The following is a 21,958-nucleotide window of genomic DNA, read 5'->3' on the forward strand; positions in this document are numbered from 1 at the left end:
AGAGCACAGCTGCCGATGGGGGGGTCCCACTGCCAGAGGGTGGCATCGACATGTACTGCATGGCAGGTACGGAATAAAAGTAAGCGCGATGATGATGATGATCTCTAAAGAACAGCGAGCACAAGGGAAGCATCACAAGACTCACCAACGTCAATCATGTGACCCGACTGACTGCTGGGCCTCATGGGATGTGTTGGGGCGCCGCTCCCCACGACACCCCCCTGCATGGGGCTGTAGCCGGGCGCCGGTCGAGAGGCCATGGTGGGCACATTGCTGGCGCCGCTGTGGGACGGGTAGGGCCCCAGCGGTGTTTGGGGACCCCAGGCGTCGCCGCCCGGCACGCTCATCCTCCTCATGACGCCCCCAGGCCCGGCCATCATGCCTGCAACCCCGTAAACAGGTTCGTATAATTCACCTATTAAAAAAAAATGGAAAAAATTGTGGAGGCACAACCCAGGCATGTGAGTGCGCGTTCTGGTCCTACGCCAGACATCGTTGAGTTCCACACCACAAAATTAACCCCGTAAACAGCACTATCAACAGAAGTGTCACTGCTAGGCATCGCATTTCAAGGGCATCTATAAAAGTAAAAAAACTCCAAACTTTTATGCAGCAGAACGTAATCTACACTAAACAAGTGGAAATCCCATGAACCCAGATCCTTATAGTGCCATCGAACAACTCCCTCCATCTGTTATAGCCGTTCAAGACCACCGGGGACACATGCTTAAAGGAAAGGAGAACCCATTCCTGATTATCCCATGTCAACCTCCCTCATGCCTGCAGGTTTCAGAATCAGCATCTTAACAGGTTTCAGAATCGGCATCTTTATTTAGAATAGAGGAACCCCATGAGCTAGGAAGCTCTTTAACACAGGTGTCCAGCAGGGGGCGGGTCAGAGAGTCACAAGCCAGCGACGAACAACCGCTGACCCGTACGCATCGTGACCTCGGCCGCAGCCCAAGTCTCACCTCCCATGCTGGGGTGTCTCATGGGCGTGCCGGACGGGTAGAGGCCCCCGTTCCGCGCGGCCGGGTGCGAGGGCGGCGGAGCCACGGGCTGCATCGGGCCGCAGCCGAGGCCGCCCGTCGACACGCTGCGGACGAACTGGGGCCGCGGCGGCGTGGCCTGCCCCTGTGGGCCCACAGACGACGGGACGGAGGGGGGACCTGCGGCCGCCGGAGGAGGTGGGGCAAACGCCGGCGGGCGCGAGGAGAGAGTCACTTCTGCGCATCGCATTGTACGGTGTTATCCACCGGGTAAAGATTGCGGCGTGCTAAGAATCACGTGTATGTTTCAATGATGAGACAAAGAACAAAAAGGTCAGGTCAGGTCAAAGCGTTCAAAACAAGCAACGGGGTCCCCATGATAATTTGTGTCTGTTGTGTGGAATTGGGGGAGGACAGTCCACATTACTGTGGCGGAAACCAGTCTCTCCACACTACGATCACTGAAGACGAATTGAATTGTGCGTTCGCCATTTTCCAACAAAAGGTACATTTTGGCGTAAGGAGGTGAAAATATACAATTGTTTAAATGTAACTTGAACAAAGTGGCTTAGTAAATGGTGTGCATAATTAAAAACAATAATCTCTGCAGTCAGTTGCCATTTCCATCAGCATCTTATTATTGTATTGCAATGCTTGCTCTTACCACGAAGCCCCACTGAGTCTCATGAGACGTTTTCAGGAGGGTCCTGCTCAGCTTTTGCTGGAGGTGGGGGGCAACGACTGCTCTAGCAATTCCAGTCGAGGAATTTGCGGGTATTTATTTCAAATTTGGACCATGATATCGGGAACAAAATTATTACCCAACTCCTGAATCCGGTGGCATAACGCAAGAGTAGAGGATTGATCACCAAAGTTCGTTATGAAGTTGAAAACTAGGGACTGTGGAATGGACGTGAATTGGTCCGACAACTGGACCGGGAGGGCAGAGCTCACATGTACGAAAAATGCCATGAGGATGAGGAGTATGAAGATGATGAGGAGGGTGAGGAAGGCGAGTGAGGTGAGGGAGGTGAGGGAGGAGAGAAATAAGTCACCAGAGAGAGGGGCACTGCTCGAGTCCCTCGTCTCGTTGCCATTCTGCTGCAGCAGGTCTTGCAGCAGCGCCTTGGCAGGACCCCGGGAATCTCCTTTGCCACCTTTACCACCTTCCAGAGCATATGCCATGCCCTGCAGCGCACTGTCCAGGCCCTCAAAGTGGTCCAGCTTCATCTGTTGGTAGAAGGAAAGATTTAACATCCATCGTCACAACATCGTTATCAGCCATGGTTAATCGACTGTTGGACAAAGGCTCGGCTTGTCGAAGGTGCCACCATATTTTGTGATCCTGCAATGTAACTGATGACAGTTGTAATTATTCTTACAATACCTTTACATTGGGATTTTTGGCCAATTAAATTAGTGAGTGTTTGGGCGAATGGGAGAAAACTCGATTAATCGGAGAAAATCCACCCATATGAGTTGTAACTCTCAAAAGCTTTGCAGAGATGGATGGATAAAAATCCATTTGTCGTACTGACAAATCAGGGTCCCCTTATTTGGGAATTTCACAATCTGCGGGATCCACCAGACTTTGCCTCCACAGCAATGGATGATGATAATCATGAACCACCGTGCGCGGCTCAAATGTTCCCAACAAAATAAATACATTTCAGTCGTCAAAATGCACCGCGGTTTTGAATTGAGTTAAATGTACTCACGGTGTTCTGTGGCTCCAGCTTCACAGACTGCTTGGGATTTTCCCCTTTCAGGTCGCAGCACGAGTCTCCGGAATCTTCCCCCTTCTCCTGCTTGGTTTTAACGTCTCCTAATTCATCCTGCTGCTGCTGCAGCGGGCTCGAAAACTTGCCGGGCATCTCCTTCTCCTCCTTGTCGAGGAGCGAGCGCAGCAGGGCGTGGTCTCTCTCCTGCTTCCTCAGGGGACTCAGCGAGCCGTCCTGCTTCAGGCCGCCCGCTGCCTCCCTGGCGCCGGTGAGCAGGGACGAGGCGGAGCAGGGGCGACCCGTCAGCTTGCTGAGGTCCGGCGGGGAGCCGCCATCCTGCAGCAGCTTGTGCAGGATTTTGTGTCGCTCCGTGAGCGAGGCCGCGTGGGCCGAGTTCATCGCGGACGCCGACGAAGGCGACGTCGCGGAACCAGAGCCCGCCCCGGACAAAACGCGGCCGTCGCCGCTCCGAACAGACTCCAACGACAAGTGGCCCTGGCCAATGCAGTGACCGTTCTGCTCCGCACCGATGGTCAGCAGCTGCATGAGCTTGGTCTGCGTTTGGTTTTTGTCTGCGTCGTCCTCCCCTTGCTGCTCGCCATCGCGGCCGCCCATCAGCCGCGCGTCGGGGATGCACTCCCTGCCGCCCTGCGACACCTGCGCCTCCTTGGCGTCTGCCTCGTCAATCCTCTCCTGCTTGATCTGGTAACCCTGCAGGCCCACGAGAGCCCTCTGGGCGTTCGGAGGCAACGTGAACCTCTGGCTGCCCGCTTGCTGCGACGCTGCCGCGCCCAGGCCGGGCGACATCGTCCTCTGGCCGGGCGACGCGTTCGGGCCGGGCGTCGGGTTATTGTTCTGGCCGGCCGCCGAGAGCGGCGCGCCTGGCACTTGCACGCCGAACGAGGGCGTGGGGTCCATGGGGGAGCTCTGCGAGCTGTATCCGCTGCTGGTGTTGTTGTAGCTGCCGCTGGTCCCGCAAGGCGACGGCGTCGAGTTGCCCCCGCGCGTGGGAGAGAAAGGCACCACCTTGGGGCTGCCCTGGTGCAGCTGCGAGCGCGGCGACCGCGAAAAGTCTGGCTGGCACGAGGCCGCCACGGCCCCGGGGCTCGTTCTCGCCGGGCTGCTCAGGTTCGCACCAAAGCTGTTGCCCGGGCACTGGCCCAACGGGGTGGAGAACGGCCCGGGTGGCCCAGAGGGATTGCCGGCACACATTCGCCAGCCGGGCATCGGCTGCTGTTGCTGCTGATGATGCTGGTGATCGGGGACTCCGCCCTTGTTGTTGCTGTCCAAACAGCCCGGGTGGCCCTGCATTTCGCCCGCGTGCTGGTGCGGGCCGCCAAGGCCACTGAAGGCAGCCATGCCGGTCGCCGATGCCGTGGGGCCAAGGTTCTGTGGGGGCGCTCCGACCCCCATGGGTCTCGGCATACCCATACCTGGGGGCTTTGACAGGTACGGGCCCCTGGAAATAAATAGCAAGAGTTGAGTTAATAAGGGACCGAATTGTCGTCATCAGTATCATCGTCATCTGCCATGATCAATAATCCACTGCCGAAGGCCTTAAACATTTCACGGAGCAGAAATGGTCCGCGCAGTCACGTCAAGAGCGTATTCAATCACCCGCATTGCAGAGAGTTGGAATAGAGCGAGACAGTTTTGCAGGTGCGGTAGTGACTCCAACCCCCACATGAATCACAGTCTGTGCCAGTCATGGGGGTTATTTGACCATGCCTCAAACATGCTGGTTGTTGCGGGTGAGTGAACGTCGGGGGATGAGGGGCCGGACCTGTTCAGATATCAATCGCCACTGATGTTAGTCGCAGCGAAGGAATCGAACTCGGGTCACCGGGTTCACAGCGCTGCACTTCCGCTCGTAAGCTATGCACTTTTAAATCATATAGCTTTAAACCTCTTTTGGCGCGATTGGCTACGTATGGTGCCAAATAATTAGTTCAACATACATACATACATACAACCAAGCCGGACAGTACGTGCGTGCTATCAAACTGGTTCGACATCACGCGAGATTGCGGCGGTCACCTGAAGACGGTGTACATGGAACTGATCTGCGCGGCGCTGGAGCCCTGCACCTGGTAGACCCGGCTCTTGGTTTGCACGGCGACCACCGAGCTGTCCTGCATGCGGAACCTGTACGTGGGACTCTGGGCGCAGCCCTTGAGTGTGACTGCGGCGACAATCGACATCAACACGCACACGGTGAACCGCACGCACGCATACGCACAACAGCGCTACAACCGAGCCACAACCCACAGTCAGGTACTCGAGCCAGACAAAACGCGCTCCCCCTTCACCAAACACACGCTGACCAGCGCGGCGAGGTATGCTCCGGCAATACCCCAAAGTCTCCCATCTATGACCGACAGCCCCAAGTCTCTGGCCAAGTAGCTATGGAGCGGGGGGGGGGTGCCAAGACTAAGAACGACTGGGTAGGTTCTGATCATCGCTTGGCGTACTCTGCCGGGGCACTATCAGGACGCCTCCCGAGCCATCACAACACGCGTAGCAATGTAATGGTCATGCGTGAGAACAAATAAAATACGTTGGGGGAAAAATATAAAAAATCTCATGAGCGCGAATTAAAAACAAAGCGGGAAGAGTGCAGAGCGAGGGAGCTAACCTTCCCGGTGGTGGCTGGCCGCGTGCGACATTCCGTTCTCCTGCGGCTGGTGGAACGCCTGGATACACCTCCTCACCAGGTCCTCGCTGCGCGGACGCATCGAGGCGCGCAGGCTCGTCATGTCGATGGCCACTATCTTGCCTGCGGGACACAGAGGCACGGCCACTCAGTGTGCAAAAACACACCGCGAGCTGCCTCGCTCCCCCCTGCCCGCATTTCCCTCCGGCCTTCCCTGCTTCCGACATTCCCTCCCAAACTATGTCTGCTTCCTCCCCTTCCCTGCTTTCTACCGTTCTCTCCCCATAGCTATCTTCATACCACCCTCCCTCTGCAAATGTTACCTTTCCCTATACTTTGCACTCCCAATCGTGTCTTTGTATTTAATGTTGTTTAAATATTGCAATTAGAATTCTAACCCTTGATTCCCCTCCCTCCCTCTAATCTATTCCCATATTCAACATCCCCTTTCTCTCTCATAATTCCCTCTATCCTATGTTCCGTTCGAACCGAACACCCTATATCAGGGGTCGGCAACCAAAATAACAAGAAGAGCCATTTCTTTCCAATTCGGTACAAAATTCAGTATTTCAAGAGCCGCAATGCATCTGAGTACATACTGTACATACGTACATATTGTCAAGAAGCGGCCCGTAAAGAGCCGCATGCGGCTCCGGAGCCGTAGGTTGCCGACCCCTGCCCTATATGTTCCTCCCTGCCTCGCTTTGCCTACCCTCCTACATTACCTCCCTCCCCATCCCTCTCCCTGCTGATTGATCCGGGCTTCCGTTGGTCGTTTGTTTATCTACTCATCTATTTAGTATTTATTAATGCATGTATTTGCTTTGAGTGTGGTTACTTCTGATATTTATTAAGATATATTGATGTTTATCCATTTAATTATACATATACACATTTATAAACCGAGTTATTCTACCTTGGAGAAATGTAACTATTTCATCAGTTACGATACAACTACAGATGTAAAGTAAGTAATGTATATAATTAGAAATATTAAAACACATCGATGGCTAATCTCCCCCCCCCCCCCCCGGTTTTCTTTGATCATGGCCTGGAAATAACGTGGAATCTGTTTATCTACCTGCATATTTCTGTCCATTATTGTCGTTGAAAAGTGGAAATTAAATATAAAACACATCAAATTGATGGATTAAAGCGTTTTGGTAAAAAAAAAATCCCACTTCAGGATGCGACGACTTGCGGAAAGAGACCGCAGATGCTTTGGGTAGACTTGTGAAGAAGAGTTTACATCAAGGCACCAATTTAACTAGCCTCTGGGGTAATAAAAATGTTCAAAAATTAATTAAAATCTGGATTGTGACATCTCATCTCGGAGATTCATAAATAATCTAAATGTTGTTTATAAGCAATTAATCCTCATGAGCAGGAAAAAAGAAAACATTAAAGACATGTCTGTAGACATGCCTTCCTCACAAACAGCACTCATCTCAGGAGAATCCCCTGGGACTTGCCGGTGATCGGGCCTCGGACCCTGAGCCCCCCCCCCCCCCCCCAAGACTGCCCTGGTAACTTGGGTGAATGGGATCTCGCCTCCCGAGGCTGCCCTGGGACTTGTCAGTGCTGCCCCGTCCGGAACTCCTTGGTCCTGGTCCTGGGGCCCCACAGTGTTGCTCGCTCTCCGCTCGCCCGTGTTTCCCTGCTCAACACTGCCACCCGCCCCGGCCTCTTCCAGCCAGCCAGCCAGGCCCTGACATCTACCCTAATTGTAGTCCCTCATCGTCTTGCGATTGTGGGCGCAATTCGTCGCTATGTTAATTGAAATTCTCGTTGCGGATTGGGCCCCAGCCAGTGCACCTCAATACAGATGTCGCGCAAGCGGCCATTTGGAAACATCATGAATTAACAATCGGCACGCCGAGTGCCGAGAGCTGTTTAATCCGTCAACGTGCATCAACTCGCATGTCCCTCCCACCACCCTCCCCAGCAGTCAAAAGTGCTTAGCGGATTCATTTTTCATGATGTGAAGATTATTGCGATATCAGTTTTCCCATAACTCTGCCGTTTAAGCTTTGCATTTTTATTCTACTGCTTTTCTTTTTTGCTGTACTCCCAGTGCAGGTAAATTACCTAAAAGTTATTCTACTAAAGTTCACCCAACAAGATAATTCTAATCATTGCAGCATTACAATCTATCATCATTTTAACCCATATGCTGTCAATGACACAATACTCAATTAAATTAAAGCGTTCAAAAAATTACAGTCAACAACTGTTGAGCATTCAATGATTCTGCAGAATGTAAAGCAGCAATTTAATAGGTAATAGCTGATTGTTTATAACTTTACCTATTGTGTTTGTTAATACGTACATATTCCGCCATCAAATATATTTGTATTATTATTAAATGTGCAACAATAGACACACCGTCACGATAGTTTACAAAACGGCCAATAAGACTACAGTGGATCTTAAATCATATGATACATCGTAGCAAAGTATCTACCTATGCATGCTGAACTTGTTTCGCATGGTACGTAGCTGACCGTACTAATCGGAGGTGCGTGGAAGAACAACATCACCGTATCACCACAACCCGAATATTTGGTTGCAAGGCATGGGGGGTGCGAGGTGGGGGGTGCGAGGTGGGGGGTGCGAGGTGGGGGGTGCGAGGTGGGGGCTGCGAGGTGGGGGGTGGGAGGTGGGGGTTGGGGGGCAGCACAACTCCTCACCGCTCATGTCCTGCCTGGTGTAGAACTGCTCGAAGGGACGCTCTGGAGCCGGTGCTCGACGCGCCACGCAGATCAGGCACGACTGCAGCTCTGCAGGCACAAGGTGGCCGAGGGGTGGGATGGGGGTCGCGTGCGTCAGGAGGAGGAGGACATCGCGCGTCATTTCAACCTCGGGCGCGCTGTTCGCCCAAGCCTCCCCCAACCGCCTAGCTCGGAAAGCAGCATCCCATAAATGATACCGAAACAACCCGTATCCGACCATCGCATATGCACCGTTACCAATTGATCGTCCATATATAGTGTGGTATTTGTGCGCTGTCGATGTGCACATATCCGATCATTTTGCAGATCCGATGCCTCGGTCCTCAGCGAGTTGGAGATGCGACGTTGTACAGGACAGGCAAATAGTGAATTACAGAGTAGAAAAAAAGTGCAATCGAGAGCATTGGTTTGGTCCTCCCACCATGCCTTGCGTGTCATCACCATACCGCATGTATAATGCGCACACAGGCTCGTTTAATACCACCAACAGTCAAGATTAAATATTCTACAATACCTCCTTTTGCGCATATTAATACCCTTGTTTGCAGTCTCAACGCATTTTTCTGTCTGGTGAGTTTCTCATCATTTGCAAAAAAAGTGTTACCATATTCTCCAGATTATTCGGATGCTCTGGAAGAGTGAGACACCAACCACAACCGTGTGCTCGGTGTCAATAAAGTTGTATATACAGATCGAACGCACGCATTGTAAGACGCATCCCACCCTCGCCCAACATTTTCTTTAAAAGAAACACAGGGGGCAGGGCAGGGGGGGAGCGCGCCGCCTTATAATCCGGAGAATAAGGTACACATTAAGTTTAACGTCGAGGTCAAAGGTGGCGTGTCAACGCGGAGGGAAGGCCGTGTTAAGCGAGGGCTGATGAAATGCAGGGCGATGGGCAGGAAACGATGGAAATCCACATGTATCTAACATGTGACAAGGCATGGCGAACCGTAAGCGGGCCTCCCTTCAGCGTTAACTCGTGTTTACCGCCATCGCTCTCCAGGTAGAGTGAATGCCACAAGAGCAAGGACGTAAGGACGACGAGAGTGTACATCGGCAGGGGCTATTGTCTAAATAACTAAACGTGCGACCTGAAGTATCTTCAGTTGGATACACTCTATATAGAAGATAGTGAAAACAACACGGATCTTTATTTGAGACAAAAAACATCTGTCTGCTACCAAGGAGGGCCATTGCCTGAAACATCACCTATTATTGAATACTTTTTCTTTTAGGGTCGTATTATCGAGGTACGTGCCCGAGTGCGCTTGTGCACCACTGCCATCGCAAGTATCACAATGTTTTGCTTGTTTAATTTGGACAGTACGAATAGAACGAGGACAGATGCAACTTTCTCGGCTGACCGTGCAGCATTCCGTAATGGTAAATCCCACTGCAATATTTACACGAATAAGCAACCGGGGTGGCACTACAACTACAAAAGAATAACGGACGGCTAACAAAACACCCGCACCCGCAAACGTCAAGCGACCCGACGCGCACAAACGCACGCGCATGGATCCTACAAAGGGGTTAAGACGATGGCACTCCATTAAAGCAGCAATTATTCCACATGACTTGAAGCGCGTCTAGATTATAATGCGTGTCCTTGCAACGCTGCTGGGAGTCGGGCGATGTTGACCGCTGCCACTCACCCTCTCCCTCCTCCTGCATGGCGTGCGGCTGGGACACGGCGAAGCACTGCATCATCTCGTAGTGACTCTCGGAGCCAGCGGGACCAGCGACGCTGGCGCATGGCCGCACCATCATGCGGCAGTTGAACGTGCGGCTGCTGCGGCGCGAGACCGAGTCGCACGGCCAGGGCACTCCGTTCGCTGCACAAAAACGGTCCAAAGACACAAGCGGAGAAATCGTGTTACCGAGCTCGGAAAGGGGAAAGTTGCAAGCCTGCGATTGCCCACTCATGCCACTGCTGGCAAAAGGGCCTCCCCGCTACAGCGAGCTCTTGGGAGACTCGCTAGAAGAGTGGTTCCCAAACTTTCTGGAACCGCAGAGCACCGTCAACCCTGAAACTTTTTTTCCGCAGACCGCGGAACACCAGTCTATCCATAGAGCACCCCACTTAACTCCCCTCAATGTGGTACTGAATCCAACTCGTCGGGGATGATTCGCTGATTGGAACAAAAGACGAAAATTTCAACCCTACACCAATTTTATCTTGAGTTTTTACACTTTACCATGACACTTTGTACAATCTGTACAATGCAAACATCCCTTCGGGTTGTTTGACCATACTTCACCATGCTGGCCAATGTGGATTGGTGACGGGTGGGGGGAGGAGGAGGAGAAGGAACCCCCCCCACCCCCCCTCCAGGAACCAGTTCAGATATCACTCGCTACTGTGCCAGTTTCCCCCCCCCCCCAAGCGCTCACCTTGAGACTTAGGCAGGGAGCGCACGAACTCCGCATGGTCGCCCACGTGGAGGACGTTGAAGACCACCTTGTTCATCAGCTCCTCCTGGGTGAAGCCCAGGTAGTTCTGAACGTTCTCCGACACGAAGGCGATCAGCCCCTCCGGGTCCACCACGAAAAAGAAGGCGTCCAGTGCCTGCCGGTAGCGGGACAGCGGTCAGACGTCTGAGGTCAAGGTGCAGCCCTGCCATTTCTTGCTAATACCGCTGCCGGCCAAAGGGCTTCCTCCTCCCCAGAAGCAGCTACAGAGAACGCTGTTAGAGAGAGCCCCTTCATTATTGTCCCTCTAGAGAGAGCACCTCTAGAATGCATTTGGCCTACTCTTCCATATCAGCCAATTGTCTTGGAAGAGGTGGGACGACCCATGCTTTACCCCAAAATCTGCTAAGTGGCTAACTGTGGTGTACCCCATCTTTACTGCTGGGTGGACAGAGGGACGGGGATTCAAAAAAGCTGCATTCTTGTTTCAACTTCCGTGACAGGAGAGCGAACCAGCGACCTCTGGATTGCGGGTCCAGTGTGCGGCTAAACATTACACAACGGCAGCTCGCCACGGATTAAACACGCACTGTGAAACCTAGCTTTAACGTCATTCAGATTAAGATACCCTCTGGAATGTTAGGCTTTGGCTTATTGAAAGAAGGCAACATCATTGTTTATTGTAATTTTTCATTATGAAGTTGGAAAATACAAGGGCATCTACACGGACATTGTCACGAGATCTCAAGGTAGTGTGCATATATCCACTCCCGTGCTGCGTTGCTGCTGCTGCTGCACGTGCAAAAGCAACTGCTTGGTCACAATAATAATGATGAAAACTTTTCAAATTTTACACGTAACATATTTCATGCAAACGCATCTCAAAACGCTGCAGAATGTCACACGCACAGCTTTCGCATTGGAGACGCGGGGAAACCACAGACAAGGTTGAATGCAGCCAAAACCGGCGCTAACAATTGCCCCAAGCTCTGTGATCCTATGCAGTTTGTTCTCCTATAATGCAGTCGTTGCGCACTATGTAAAAATCGATTTACAATACATACTATATCATGTAGGGTAAAGCACAATCCGTGATAGCACGTGAGATGCGTATGCAGGCTGAACAAAGACTGATGCAGGTGGGTAGCAGCCGTACAACTGCATATTCCTATTCATATTCTTGGATCTTTCGGTAAAGTCACGTAGAAGGGAAATAATAAAATAAAATAAATTAAACAATAAAATTCTCACGACGTTTCGGTCACAACACAAGCAGCCATTAACTCAATCGCGTTATATGCGATTCCCATCCGCGTCATGATAAAAATGTGTTCCCAAATACATTAACCGCGATATATCCAATTTGCGTGAGGAACAGCACACACGCAATAGCAGAACAGACTGTACTGGGAAGTTTGGCCAACCCCCATATTTATACATCTATTCCACCCCTCCTCCCCTCCCTATAAATTGAAGCTGATGTGGTGGCCGCTCACCTTAAGGAGCAGAGGGCCCAGGGCCTCCTTTTCAATGACGCTCTGGCCACTGGAGGACACGTCAGACTGCTGGACGTCGCCATGGAAGGCAGCATTTTTCTCTGAAAACATAAATGCGAACAAATCAAAATGTGAGTGGCTACGTTTTACGCAACTTTCCCGCGGTATTCGGTTATTTGTGATATTTGCTATTTAAGATCCTAATACACACAATAAATGCGTGGATTTATGTAATTTAGAAAATATTTCAAGCAATGCAGAAGCTATCCTGTAATTTCACCACTGTATAAACAGAATTTAGTTTCATCCTGGCACTATGCTAAAAAAAAACATGGAATTTGTTTAAATAACTAAATGGTTGTTCAATTTCTAACACAATTAGTAAACCAAATACCTTCACGTACACAACAGTAACATAGTTCTGCATTACTTGTGAAGTTCGCTATTTCAGATCCTGAGACACGGCATACTTGTGCATTGTGCGTTATTTAAAATGTGCAACTTCGCAAAAACGTGCAAATTTACCACAAAATTTGTATAATCAACGTACACCCAGGAAATGCGACAATGCTCTCGGATGTGACAGTAAAACAAAACTCATACTTCTCACATAACCCCACTGGAAGTCAATAACTTACAGCAAATAAAGGTGCAGCTCTGCAATTACTTGCTCATGTCACTGCTGGCACAACAGCCTCAACTAGAGGGAGCTATGGAGAGCACCTCTGGAGGCTAAAACAAGCTATGAAATAACTACAAAAATAATGACAACCGTTTACAGCCCTTTGTCAATCAACCACTGGATAAAGGCCTCCACATTCCGTGTCAGTCACGTGGGAGTTTGACAATATTTCACCACCCTGGGCAGTGTGAGATGGCGAAGGTGGGGGAGTCGGGGTGGGGGTGGGGGGGGGTAGGGGGTTGGAGAGGCCCAACCCCCAGCAAGCCAGCTCACAAATCACATGGCTTGCGCAATCGAACTCAGGTCGCCCAGTTCGTAGCGCAGCACTAATCGCTGTGCCATTGCTCGACCCATTAAAAATAATTTCGGGAACAAATGCCAGATTATGTAAGATTGTGCCTCCAGCAATGGCAGATTCAACATGGATGAGCACAGTGCGCGGCACAGAAAGCCACAGATTAATTACCAACTGGGAAAGGCAGCCACCGTAACCAGCCACCGGAAAACGGCAATTTGGCCAAGGAACTGGTGGTGGCATCAAATTAGACCGTTGCCTTTCATAAACAACATGACGATTCCGAGCTTCAATCGCTATGTCCACCAGCATCTGGTTTTCAAGCGGTTCAATCATTATTAATATTATTTACGATTCGTTTAACGCAATAGGCCCATTTTTTTTATCTGCTGAACGGAATATTTGCAGAGGCGCTCGCAAGTGCCAGTCTCTGAAAGCGAGAGTCTGTTGTCCCTCTTGCACCTTCGGTGGCAAAACACATTCGAGGACGGTTCATTGCAGAAGCAAACCAACGTGGCGGCACGAATCAAACAAAATAACGAGAAGGAACGCTCGATGCCAAAACATCGACCAGTGCCCGCCCGCAAGTACTGCATAGCACTGCCGTCCCTTTGACGTCAGAAAATGTCACGGCAACACCGTTACATAATCAGCTTTTAATAATTCACGATGGCTTCTTCAGCCTAAAATACAACCTTTAGCACACTGCTTTGTTCTTGATGGGGGATATTTTTTTTTACGATTCTTTTTTTTATTGTTTTTGGCTTTAATTTAAATTGTTTATTTGCTTCCCACTGCGATGTTAAGTTATATATGGCCTGTGAAGAGGTCAACAGTGTTTCCCCTACACAAAGATGGAGCCAAAAGACGTCATATTTTCATAAACAATTTTTTCGGTTTTTTTCCACTGGCAAGATGACATCTTTTACGAAAACACCTCCCATATTTTTTATATATAGGTCATATAGTTAATCACAATTGCTTTCTCACACCACTGCTGGAGGAAGGGTCTCCACTAGAGGGAGCTCTAGAAAGGCCATCGCGAAGGGACTTTTCCTCCTCTTCCATGCTGGCCAGATGACTTGGAAGAGAGTACCGACCCACACATTACTCACCACACACGGACATGCCGATCGACTAACTGTGGCGTACCCATTTATACCGCCGGGTGAACCAAAGGCAGCGTGCTAACCATGACACCAAGGAAGCATCACCTACTTTTGTTTCGTAAGTGTTTACCATGAAACTCTCATCTGATATCTCATTTACTCTGGTCACAAGTGCTCGTACTTTCCTTGAAGGTGAGTTAACGTGGCGGCACCACGCGTACAGTGGCATGCCCGAGAGAGAGACACAGCGCTCGCACCATGCAAGTCACAAAAACGGTCTCATGAAGAAAGCAGAGTTCAGCTGCCGGGATGAGATTGTTTATGGTGCACGTGACATGACCAGCCAGCTCCATCATGGGGTTCTAGGGGGTTCACGCACTTCATGGCAGGATGTAGCGAAGCCACAACCGTTATTTGTATCATGCGAGAAATCGTCAAGCCTTAAGCAACCCATTTTACTCGAGACAAATTCGGAGGAGCTTGCCATCAGCCCCATGCTGTCGCTGGGATGTCCACATGAAGTGTACCAATAAGATTACTGTGAAATACATTTACTATATGAGACATCAATTTTCACGCAAATATTTCACACTACATGGCTGCTGTCGATGTGCTCTATTCCGTACAGCATCAACTCTGCTTCGTGCCCCGGTCCAAGATTTGTGGAATGACCCCCACTCTTTATGGACCTCCCCACACCTTCGATTTAGCGCGGATGGCTACGTACTGTGCAAAAGAAGTTCGAAATACATACGACCTTGAATGTATGTATCGTAGTATCACCATATTGCGATGGCCTAGCGGTTACATGGCCGTGCAGTAGCATCTTTGTCACTTGCTGCGTCACTTGTTGGGTCCGGCCGCCACCCTGATTAATACTTAACCAAAAAGTATGCAGATTCTGCTTCATTACAGTGGCCTTTAAAAATCCACATGCCGTTATTCGAAAAAGAGTAGGCCATGTTTGCCGCATCACGCTTAAAACACCATCCAAAATTTGGTAAACGACTCAGAAATGGCCTACATTTTTTAAAACCGCATACAAACATCACCCACTGAGAAGTTACCGCAGATGAGACTGTGAAATGTAGCGCTTTCGCCATCGCATTATGCTGTAACAGCGACGCAAAATAGCACGTGTAGTGCTCATCGAGGATTGGATTTGATCACGGGCCACCCCACTAGGTACCAACTCCTCCCCCGCTTTGCCGAGCAGTCGCCACGACATACCTTGCTCGCGTTGCTTGATTTGCCGGATCTGGCTGACGGTCTCGCGCAGGACAGCGCACGAGTCCGGCTTCACTCCCAGCCCGTCGATGTCACCCATGTTGGCCGAGATGAGCTCGGCGAGCTCCTCGATGTAGCGGCTCGTCTGCTCGCGTCGACGCTTTTCCGCGGGCCATCCCAGCCTGTTGCCACCCACACAGCGGAGCCACACACACACACGCAACGTACTGCGATCAGCCACCGTCCAGTAACCTCCCAATACTGGGACATGGCCTGCCCCGATTTTCTTACATTTCTTCCTTTCCCCAGTTATCCACATCCAATAGTGGCCTCGGAACGCTCCGATTGTGTTTGCTTCTGTTACTTTGGCCTTCTCTAGCTATGCGCTCCGTAGTCAATTTTGGCAGGGCTGGGACACAAAGGGTGCACTGTTTCAGGCAACCCTTAGTTTGAGAGCATTACAACAAGTTAATTGCCAAGGACATGCATTATTCTAAGCCGAAGCCAAGATCACTTATATTAACCAAAGGCTGTTTTTTTTTTACACGAATCAAAAATAAATGCCATCAGCCACTGCACACGCATAAGTGTCTTGTATATACTTCTTTGGATTTCCATGAAGTGCCCTTATCAAGCACTGCGTAAACACCTATTGTGAGTGAATGTTAAAACAAACAGCAACTCACCAAAACAAACAGCAACTCACTCCCATCTAGAGATACTCAACATGACCCGAACGATTTTCCTTGGAAAACTTAAAACACACACGTATCATGTGAGATAGTTCTGCTTTCAAAAACGAACATCACCTTTGACATTTACTCTTTCTGCGTACAATATCGAACGACTGTCACAGCTGCATATACAAAAGGGAAAGGACAGCTGTGCCACGATCTCTTTCCATCAGAAATTATTTTATACAATCACAAGTTTTTATGCAAAAAATATCCCATGCCACAGCTTGCTCATGAAGTTGGGAGCGGTAATGCAGCGATCAGCGCGCTGCGCTAAGAACCCCGCGACCTAAGTTTGATTCCTGCTCACGGCCAAGATCAGTGATGATAATCCGAACCAATCATGGGCTTCTCCTAGGTCGACCCAGCCTCAAATGAGTACCTAGTGTGATGTGTAAAGATTAGCACTGGCGAGACAAAGGTGGCCGAGTGGTATTGGCCACCCACCCTCTCGAGTGCCGTGCCGACCTTCATAAGTGCAGGCTAACAGCACTTGCCCCAACAGTCTGTGAACGTCTACATGGGGGAACGTCTACATGGGGGAAACATACATCCTATACAATGGGAATTATTTTGCTGGCTCATGATGAGATATGCAGGCCATTTCGTAACAGCCACGGTGTTCAATGTGTCCAGAAAAAGAGACCTCTCCTCTTATAGTGTAAGGAATCAAAAATGTCAATGTCAAACGACACTGGCTAACCCAAGGTGCTAAGCAATATACACGTTAAAACACAACAATTGATTTTATTTACACACAAGAAAGCTTCAACAAGTTACAATATAATTTTAAAGAAGAATCCTGCATTTAGACGTCTGGCCCATTCCATTCACGTGTGGCCTACTCTGCCCGAGAGGACAACCACAATGGAGATGGGAGCGATGAGATCACCTCCTGTGCGTCGACAACGGCTTGATGATGATGATGATCATGAGTTGCCCTTACATGTGCTCTTGCGGCGAGGACGAGGAGCCTTTGCGTTTGCGCGAATCCCCAGTGGGAGGCTCCGACGAGCCGTCCCCGTGGCCACTCATGTCTCCGCGGTGCTCACCACCTGAACACACGCCACAACAGGTCACAACACCTTCAGATCGAGTCATCCGCGAACACCTCTTTTTCCACCACACAACCAAGCCACGCCAGGGCCGTGCCGAGCCAGCCCCCGGAGCGGCTCAAGAGGGACAGCGCCGTTTGTCCACTGCAGTGACCTGAGCCCTGCCGCCGCCGACGTCACACATGACGGACGGGTCTCTCTTGACGAAAATGATTGGGCCCGCTCCTGACTCCTGCTTGGCTCCACGAGCAGATTCAGATGTCTCATGAAACTACAGTTTGAGATTGCTTCTGGCGCATCTCAGCGAATAGCCAAATAGCAAAACCACCGGTTACTAAGAGGGCCTCCTCCTCTTGATGGCACGGCTCAGATATGCCAGTGGAAAAGGCGTAAAGGAGACCTCCGAAGCCCAGGTCGAGTGCCATCGAACAAGGCCGTCTAAGGTGTTGCTCGGCAGACGACGCTCTGGCGCGTGACAAGTAGGGCAAACAGATTGCACAATCGCCTGTGTACTCAGAGGCTTTAATTAAGCAGCAAAAGAGGATAGCTCCCTTGAGCAATGGCAGTGACAATTGTCATTTTTTAAATAAGTATGCTTTGTTTTAAAGGTCTCAACGTTGCTGTAGGTTCAGTGTGGTGTTTGTTATGACACGTGTAGAAAGCAGAAGTAAGCATTTAACAACAAACAACTCTCATTCGTCAATAAGAGTGTCTGAACAGGAAATGTGCTCTGAAGAGTCATTGCCTGAAACATCGCCCTATTTTTTTTTTACTTTTAAGGCAATGCTATTGATGCCTGTTTAGAGTTTTTTTAAGTTGTCCTTGTGCACCACTGTCAACAGAGGATCACCAAACAATTTGTTTGATGAAGTGTTTCAGTAGAAAAAGGTAAGGGGGTGTATTACAGGGCGATTTTAAGAAACTCACACATTGCTTCAACTTCCATTCAGGGAGATCGAAAGGAAACTGGCAAACTCCAGATTGGCAAGTCCAGTGTGCCAACCCAATGCACCACGGCAGCATCCCAGGTGTTTACATACAGCAGTGGAATTACCATGTTGTACCGATACACCCACATGAGCTTGATATTTGATGAATTGTCAGGATTCTTCTCAAACACAAATTATCTGTTTTTACGTTGTGGCAAATGTAGGAGCCAAACGCATGTACCGATTAAAAAATTGAAAAACACTGGATTCTTCCTGACAGGAGCGATTTATAAATATTCACTCGTCGACTGATGCATCATCGCGCAGCTCGTAATTAGTCATGTGCAAATGCAAAGCTTAGTATATTAAATGAGCGGGTAGTCAAAACATCTTGCAAGCGGATGAGCATAAACCGTTTAACTCGTGGCACTCCACGGGAGAGGGAGGCAGAGTCGAGGATGTAATACATGGGAACATGGTAAAGGAATTGGAGAGGGGGGGAGAGTAGAGAAAGAGTGGGAAAAGAAATCGGGAAATGGGAGCAAAGGGGTCAGGGAGAGATTAGGATGAGGCAGAGGCGAAATAAAAAGGCCTCGACGCTGCTGCACGGAGCGGCGTTTGTTTTCACGGAGGGCCGCGGCGTGAGGGGGAGGGATTCAGAGTGGGTGTTGCCACAGAAGTCACGTGATGTATACGAGGCTCAGGCTGGTTTACGTTAGAGATAATCACACTTGATATTTACATTTTCAATAAAACCCAAATGATCTGTGAACTTGATATGACATGAGTTCACAAATACCTAACTTCTTAAATAAAACATTTTTTCTCTCAAAACAACCTCCACCACCCCCCCCCCCCCAGGGAAGTTTGCTCAACATCCAAACATATCAAGATCCGTTTCACAACATGCAAGACATTTTACAATTTTGCTCCATCAGCCTTCTGAACTAATATTTTATTTTTCAGCAGCAATCTGTTTAAACAGACAAACTATTAAACCAGTGTTGAATTTTATGAGTCTGATGAGCAGTGTGGCCCTGTTCATTATTTGGCAGGCATTTTTTTTGTAATACTGTACTACAAACGCCAAGTGTGTCAACATATTCTTCTGACATTCGACATTTTAACCAATGGCATTTCATCAACACACAAAGCCTCAGTCACCATGGATTACAACTACTGCCATTAAGCGCCAGAACACACGCACCTTAACCACCAACAACAACAAAAGACACCTCCAAAATAGGTAAATTCTCTAAACTAAAAAATTCATGCAAAATGTAAAAACAAAACGCAGAACACGTTGACAACAGGATGTATGACTTTTTTTTCTCTCCCACAATTTTTTTTTGTCTTTTACCAACGAGCACAAGAAACTTTCCACGCATCATTTCCTTTCCTACACACACTGGCCATACGCGGAAAATTAAGAGCGCGGAGCCGTCTACACGGCCCCCCCAGGCAAGTTGCCCTGTGGGTCCGACCTGCAGAGACCCTTGGAAACTGCCTGGCCTTCTCAGAACCAGCGGAGAGGAGAACCAAACGAACAACAGCGTGTTGAAGCCGCACAGAATCCCATAAAGTACACGTGACACAATGTCCTTCCTCCTCAGAACCACTCTGTAAGGCATCTCAATGTTGAATGTCAGGGCGCAGTAGCAGCAATGGCGGTAAAAGTTGAAACCAATAGGCAGACATATATAGTCAAGCAAAAGTTATTTCCTGCTCAAATGAGCATCGAGGCAGTGCTCGTTTGTAGTTTACCACCAGCCCTGAGCGAACGGTAAAAAATCCACATTATCGCGGGTGTGGGGGGGTAGTTAGGGTTTCCCCAAAAAGTGGCACTTGTTTTATCGACCCCGGAGGGATGATGGGCTGAGTCAACCCTCCAAAACCAGGATTAGAACTGGCAACCTTCCGAGTTGTGAGCCGCTCACTCTACCAAATAGCCACCCATCGTCAACCCCTGCTCAGTAAAATCAATTACGGCTCCGCCAGTCAGCACGTCCAATGAGAACGCAATCGGTGCATACATTTTGACATCGTTGGCACAGTTTGCAAGACACAAACGGAAACAATAATTAGGCTATAATCATTTCAGGACCTCAAACGTACCTTATCAGATGCAAGTTGCACAGCATAACGTATCCACACTCGGCAGCCACTCACAATCGATGCAGCGGCATTCGCAAATTAGCAAATGGTGAGGCGAGGGCCACTCGCATGCAGGCGTGTTCAGGAAGTATCTTACGATGCAAGGTAGCAAATCGTCGGGTCCCATCGCATGCTTTTGGGATGGCGGAAACCACACATCGAGGGCAGCTCCTTTATCGAGCGATAACACCCGCCGCTTCTCTCATGGAGTACAAAAAATATATAATTAATTATTGCCCAGTTATTTCCCTTTTCTCCTAAAACACCAAGCAAAGCCATCCCAGCAGGCTGTCTTGGGACACGGTGGAAGTGGAACCGTAGTTGGTGACCCACTTCAGTTACCGGGGAAATAGGTTGGATACTTTGGCAAAGAGATTACATGCACAGGAAAGTTGGGTTTGGTTTGGCAAAAGAGATTTTTTTGGTAAGCCAGAACTCAATCAACGAGTGCCAATTCACGAAGTGCAACAAAAACTAGCGGTAAGATGATTCTGGTCGTAATTCAATTGTCTCGATTTGAGAATTGATTCTTATCTCATTCAGTGGTAAAAGTTGCACCTCTAGCGGCTGGTGGGGTCTGGTGAAGCGATTGCATATACGAACATCCGAATCGGGGAAAAAAAGGCAGATGATTATTTTACGCGTAATTCTGTGCATGCATCATGAACTCAAGAATTAATCTTACACACGCGATCTGATGAATGAATATATAGTGTGCTTAAGAATCAAAATTGATTGGCTAATCAAAACCAGACAAAGCTTACACCTTTTAAGTTTAAATTTCTTCATTTGTATTTCATATGCGTACCACCTCACAGTTCATTCCTAAAACTTATCTGTCTCAGGAATGCCGGGCAGCTGGATTCCTTTTATTTAAATTGCTGTGTGGATCTTGCCTCGTTATCACAAGATCAAATCTTCCCACAATCCAAAGTGCCAGCAACATTTTATAATTCGACTTTTTTTATATAAATTAGATTAAGTAATACCCTGATTAATTATTTAAGGGGTTTGTCTGTTACTTGGCAGCTCCGATTAAGTAACGAATCATATGCCAATTTAAAACCTGGTCGGACATTTCTTACATTTAATTCTCATCAGGCCCCACAGCATGAAGTGTAGTCTCCACCCCTTAACTTTATCTCTCAATCTTCTTGGTTCTTTCGGTAAAGTCACGTAGAAGGGAAATAATAAAATAATAAAAATAAAACATAATAAAATAATTCTCACGACGTTTCGGCCACAACGCCGGCTTGCTTGCGTTGTGGCCGAAACGTCGTGAGAATTATTTTATTAGTTATATTTTTATTATTTTATAATTTCCCTTCTACGTGACTTTACCGAAAGAACCAAGAAGATGAATCCCTGCAGTCACGAAAGCTTTAAATCGAAATTTATCTCTCTACTTATGTTGCTATGAAGGACCGTTGCCCGAAATGTCACCTATTATATATTTGGTTTACACTATAAAAAAGGCAGTTATTGACGAATGTATCGAATTGTTCGCGTCGAATCAATGCATCGTTATACCCATATTATTCGTACTCAAGGTACCACAAAACATGTCAACTCCCAATTTCGCATCAACGATACGGCTCGATCCGAATGTTTCCTCTGCACGAATGAGAGACAATGAACACGCTGGTGCGGGTGGCAGCTGCGCATTGCTGCTGCTACTGCTGCAACATCAACACTGGTGCTAATATCTGCGTCCCAAGATTGGCTTAATGTTTGCTCAACACCAAATGGCAACGGCGCGTTGTGCAG

General features: G+C 48.9%; 1 protein-coding gene across 11 annotated transcripts in view; it reads right to left on the bottom strand.

Annotated features, from left to right (window-relative positions):
• LOC144732348 (nuclear receptor coactivator 2-like) overlaps positions 1 to 21,958 on the bottom strand; it is an 80,225-nt gene that overhangs the window by 19,010 nt on the left and 39,257 nt on the right. For 9 of the 11 annotated variants that reach the window (XM_078613835.1, XM_078613884.1, XM_078613893.1 and 6 more), the window contains 12 exons: positions 17,000 to 17,108; positions 15,323 to 15,501; positions 12,007 to 12,107; positions 10,493 to 10,667; positions 9,754 to 9,933; positions 8,054 to 8,143; positions 5,346 to 5,486; positions 4,748 to 4,892; positions 2,708 to 4,169; positions 2,045 to 2,219; positions 972 to 1,169; positions 146 to 415 (listed from right to left, as the gene is read on the bottom strand). In XM_078613835.1, coding sequence (XP_078469961.1) covers positions 146 to 415; positions 972 to 1,169; positions 2,045 to 2,219; positions 2,708 to 4,169; positions 4,748 to 4,892; positions 5,346 to 5,486; positions 8,054 to 8,143; positions 9,754 to 9,933; positions 10,493 to 10,667; positions 12,007 to 12,107; positions 15,323 to 15,501; positions 17,000 to 17,088 — 3,205 coding nt within the window. In that variant the 5' untranslated portion in view covers positions 17,089 to 17,108. Of the gene's footprint in view, positions 1 to 145; positions 416 to 971; positions 1,170 to 2,044; positions 2,220 to 2,707; positions 4,170 to 4,747; positions 4,893 to 5,345; positions 5,487 to 8,053; positions 8,144 to 9,753; positions 9,934 to 10,492; positions 10,668 to 12,006; positions 12,108 to 15,322; positions 15,502 to 16,999; positions 17,109 to 20,152; positions 21,369 to 21,958 lie in introns of those variants that run through there. The other 2 variants (XM_078613875.1, XM_078613908.1) reach the window with 2 other exon arrangements.

Source organism: Lampetra planeri, chromosome 2, assembly GCF_965212315.1.
Source record: "Lampetra planeri chromosome 2, kcLamPlan1.2.h2, whole genome shotgun sequence".
In the NCBI taxonomy this organism is placed as follows: Eukaryota; Metazoa; Chordata; class Hyperoartia; order Petromyzontiformes; family Petromyzontidae; genus Lampetra; species Lampetra planeri.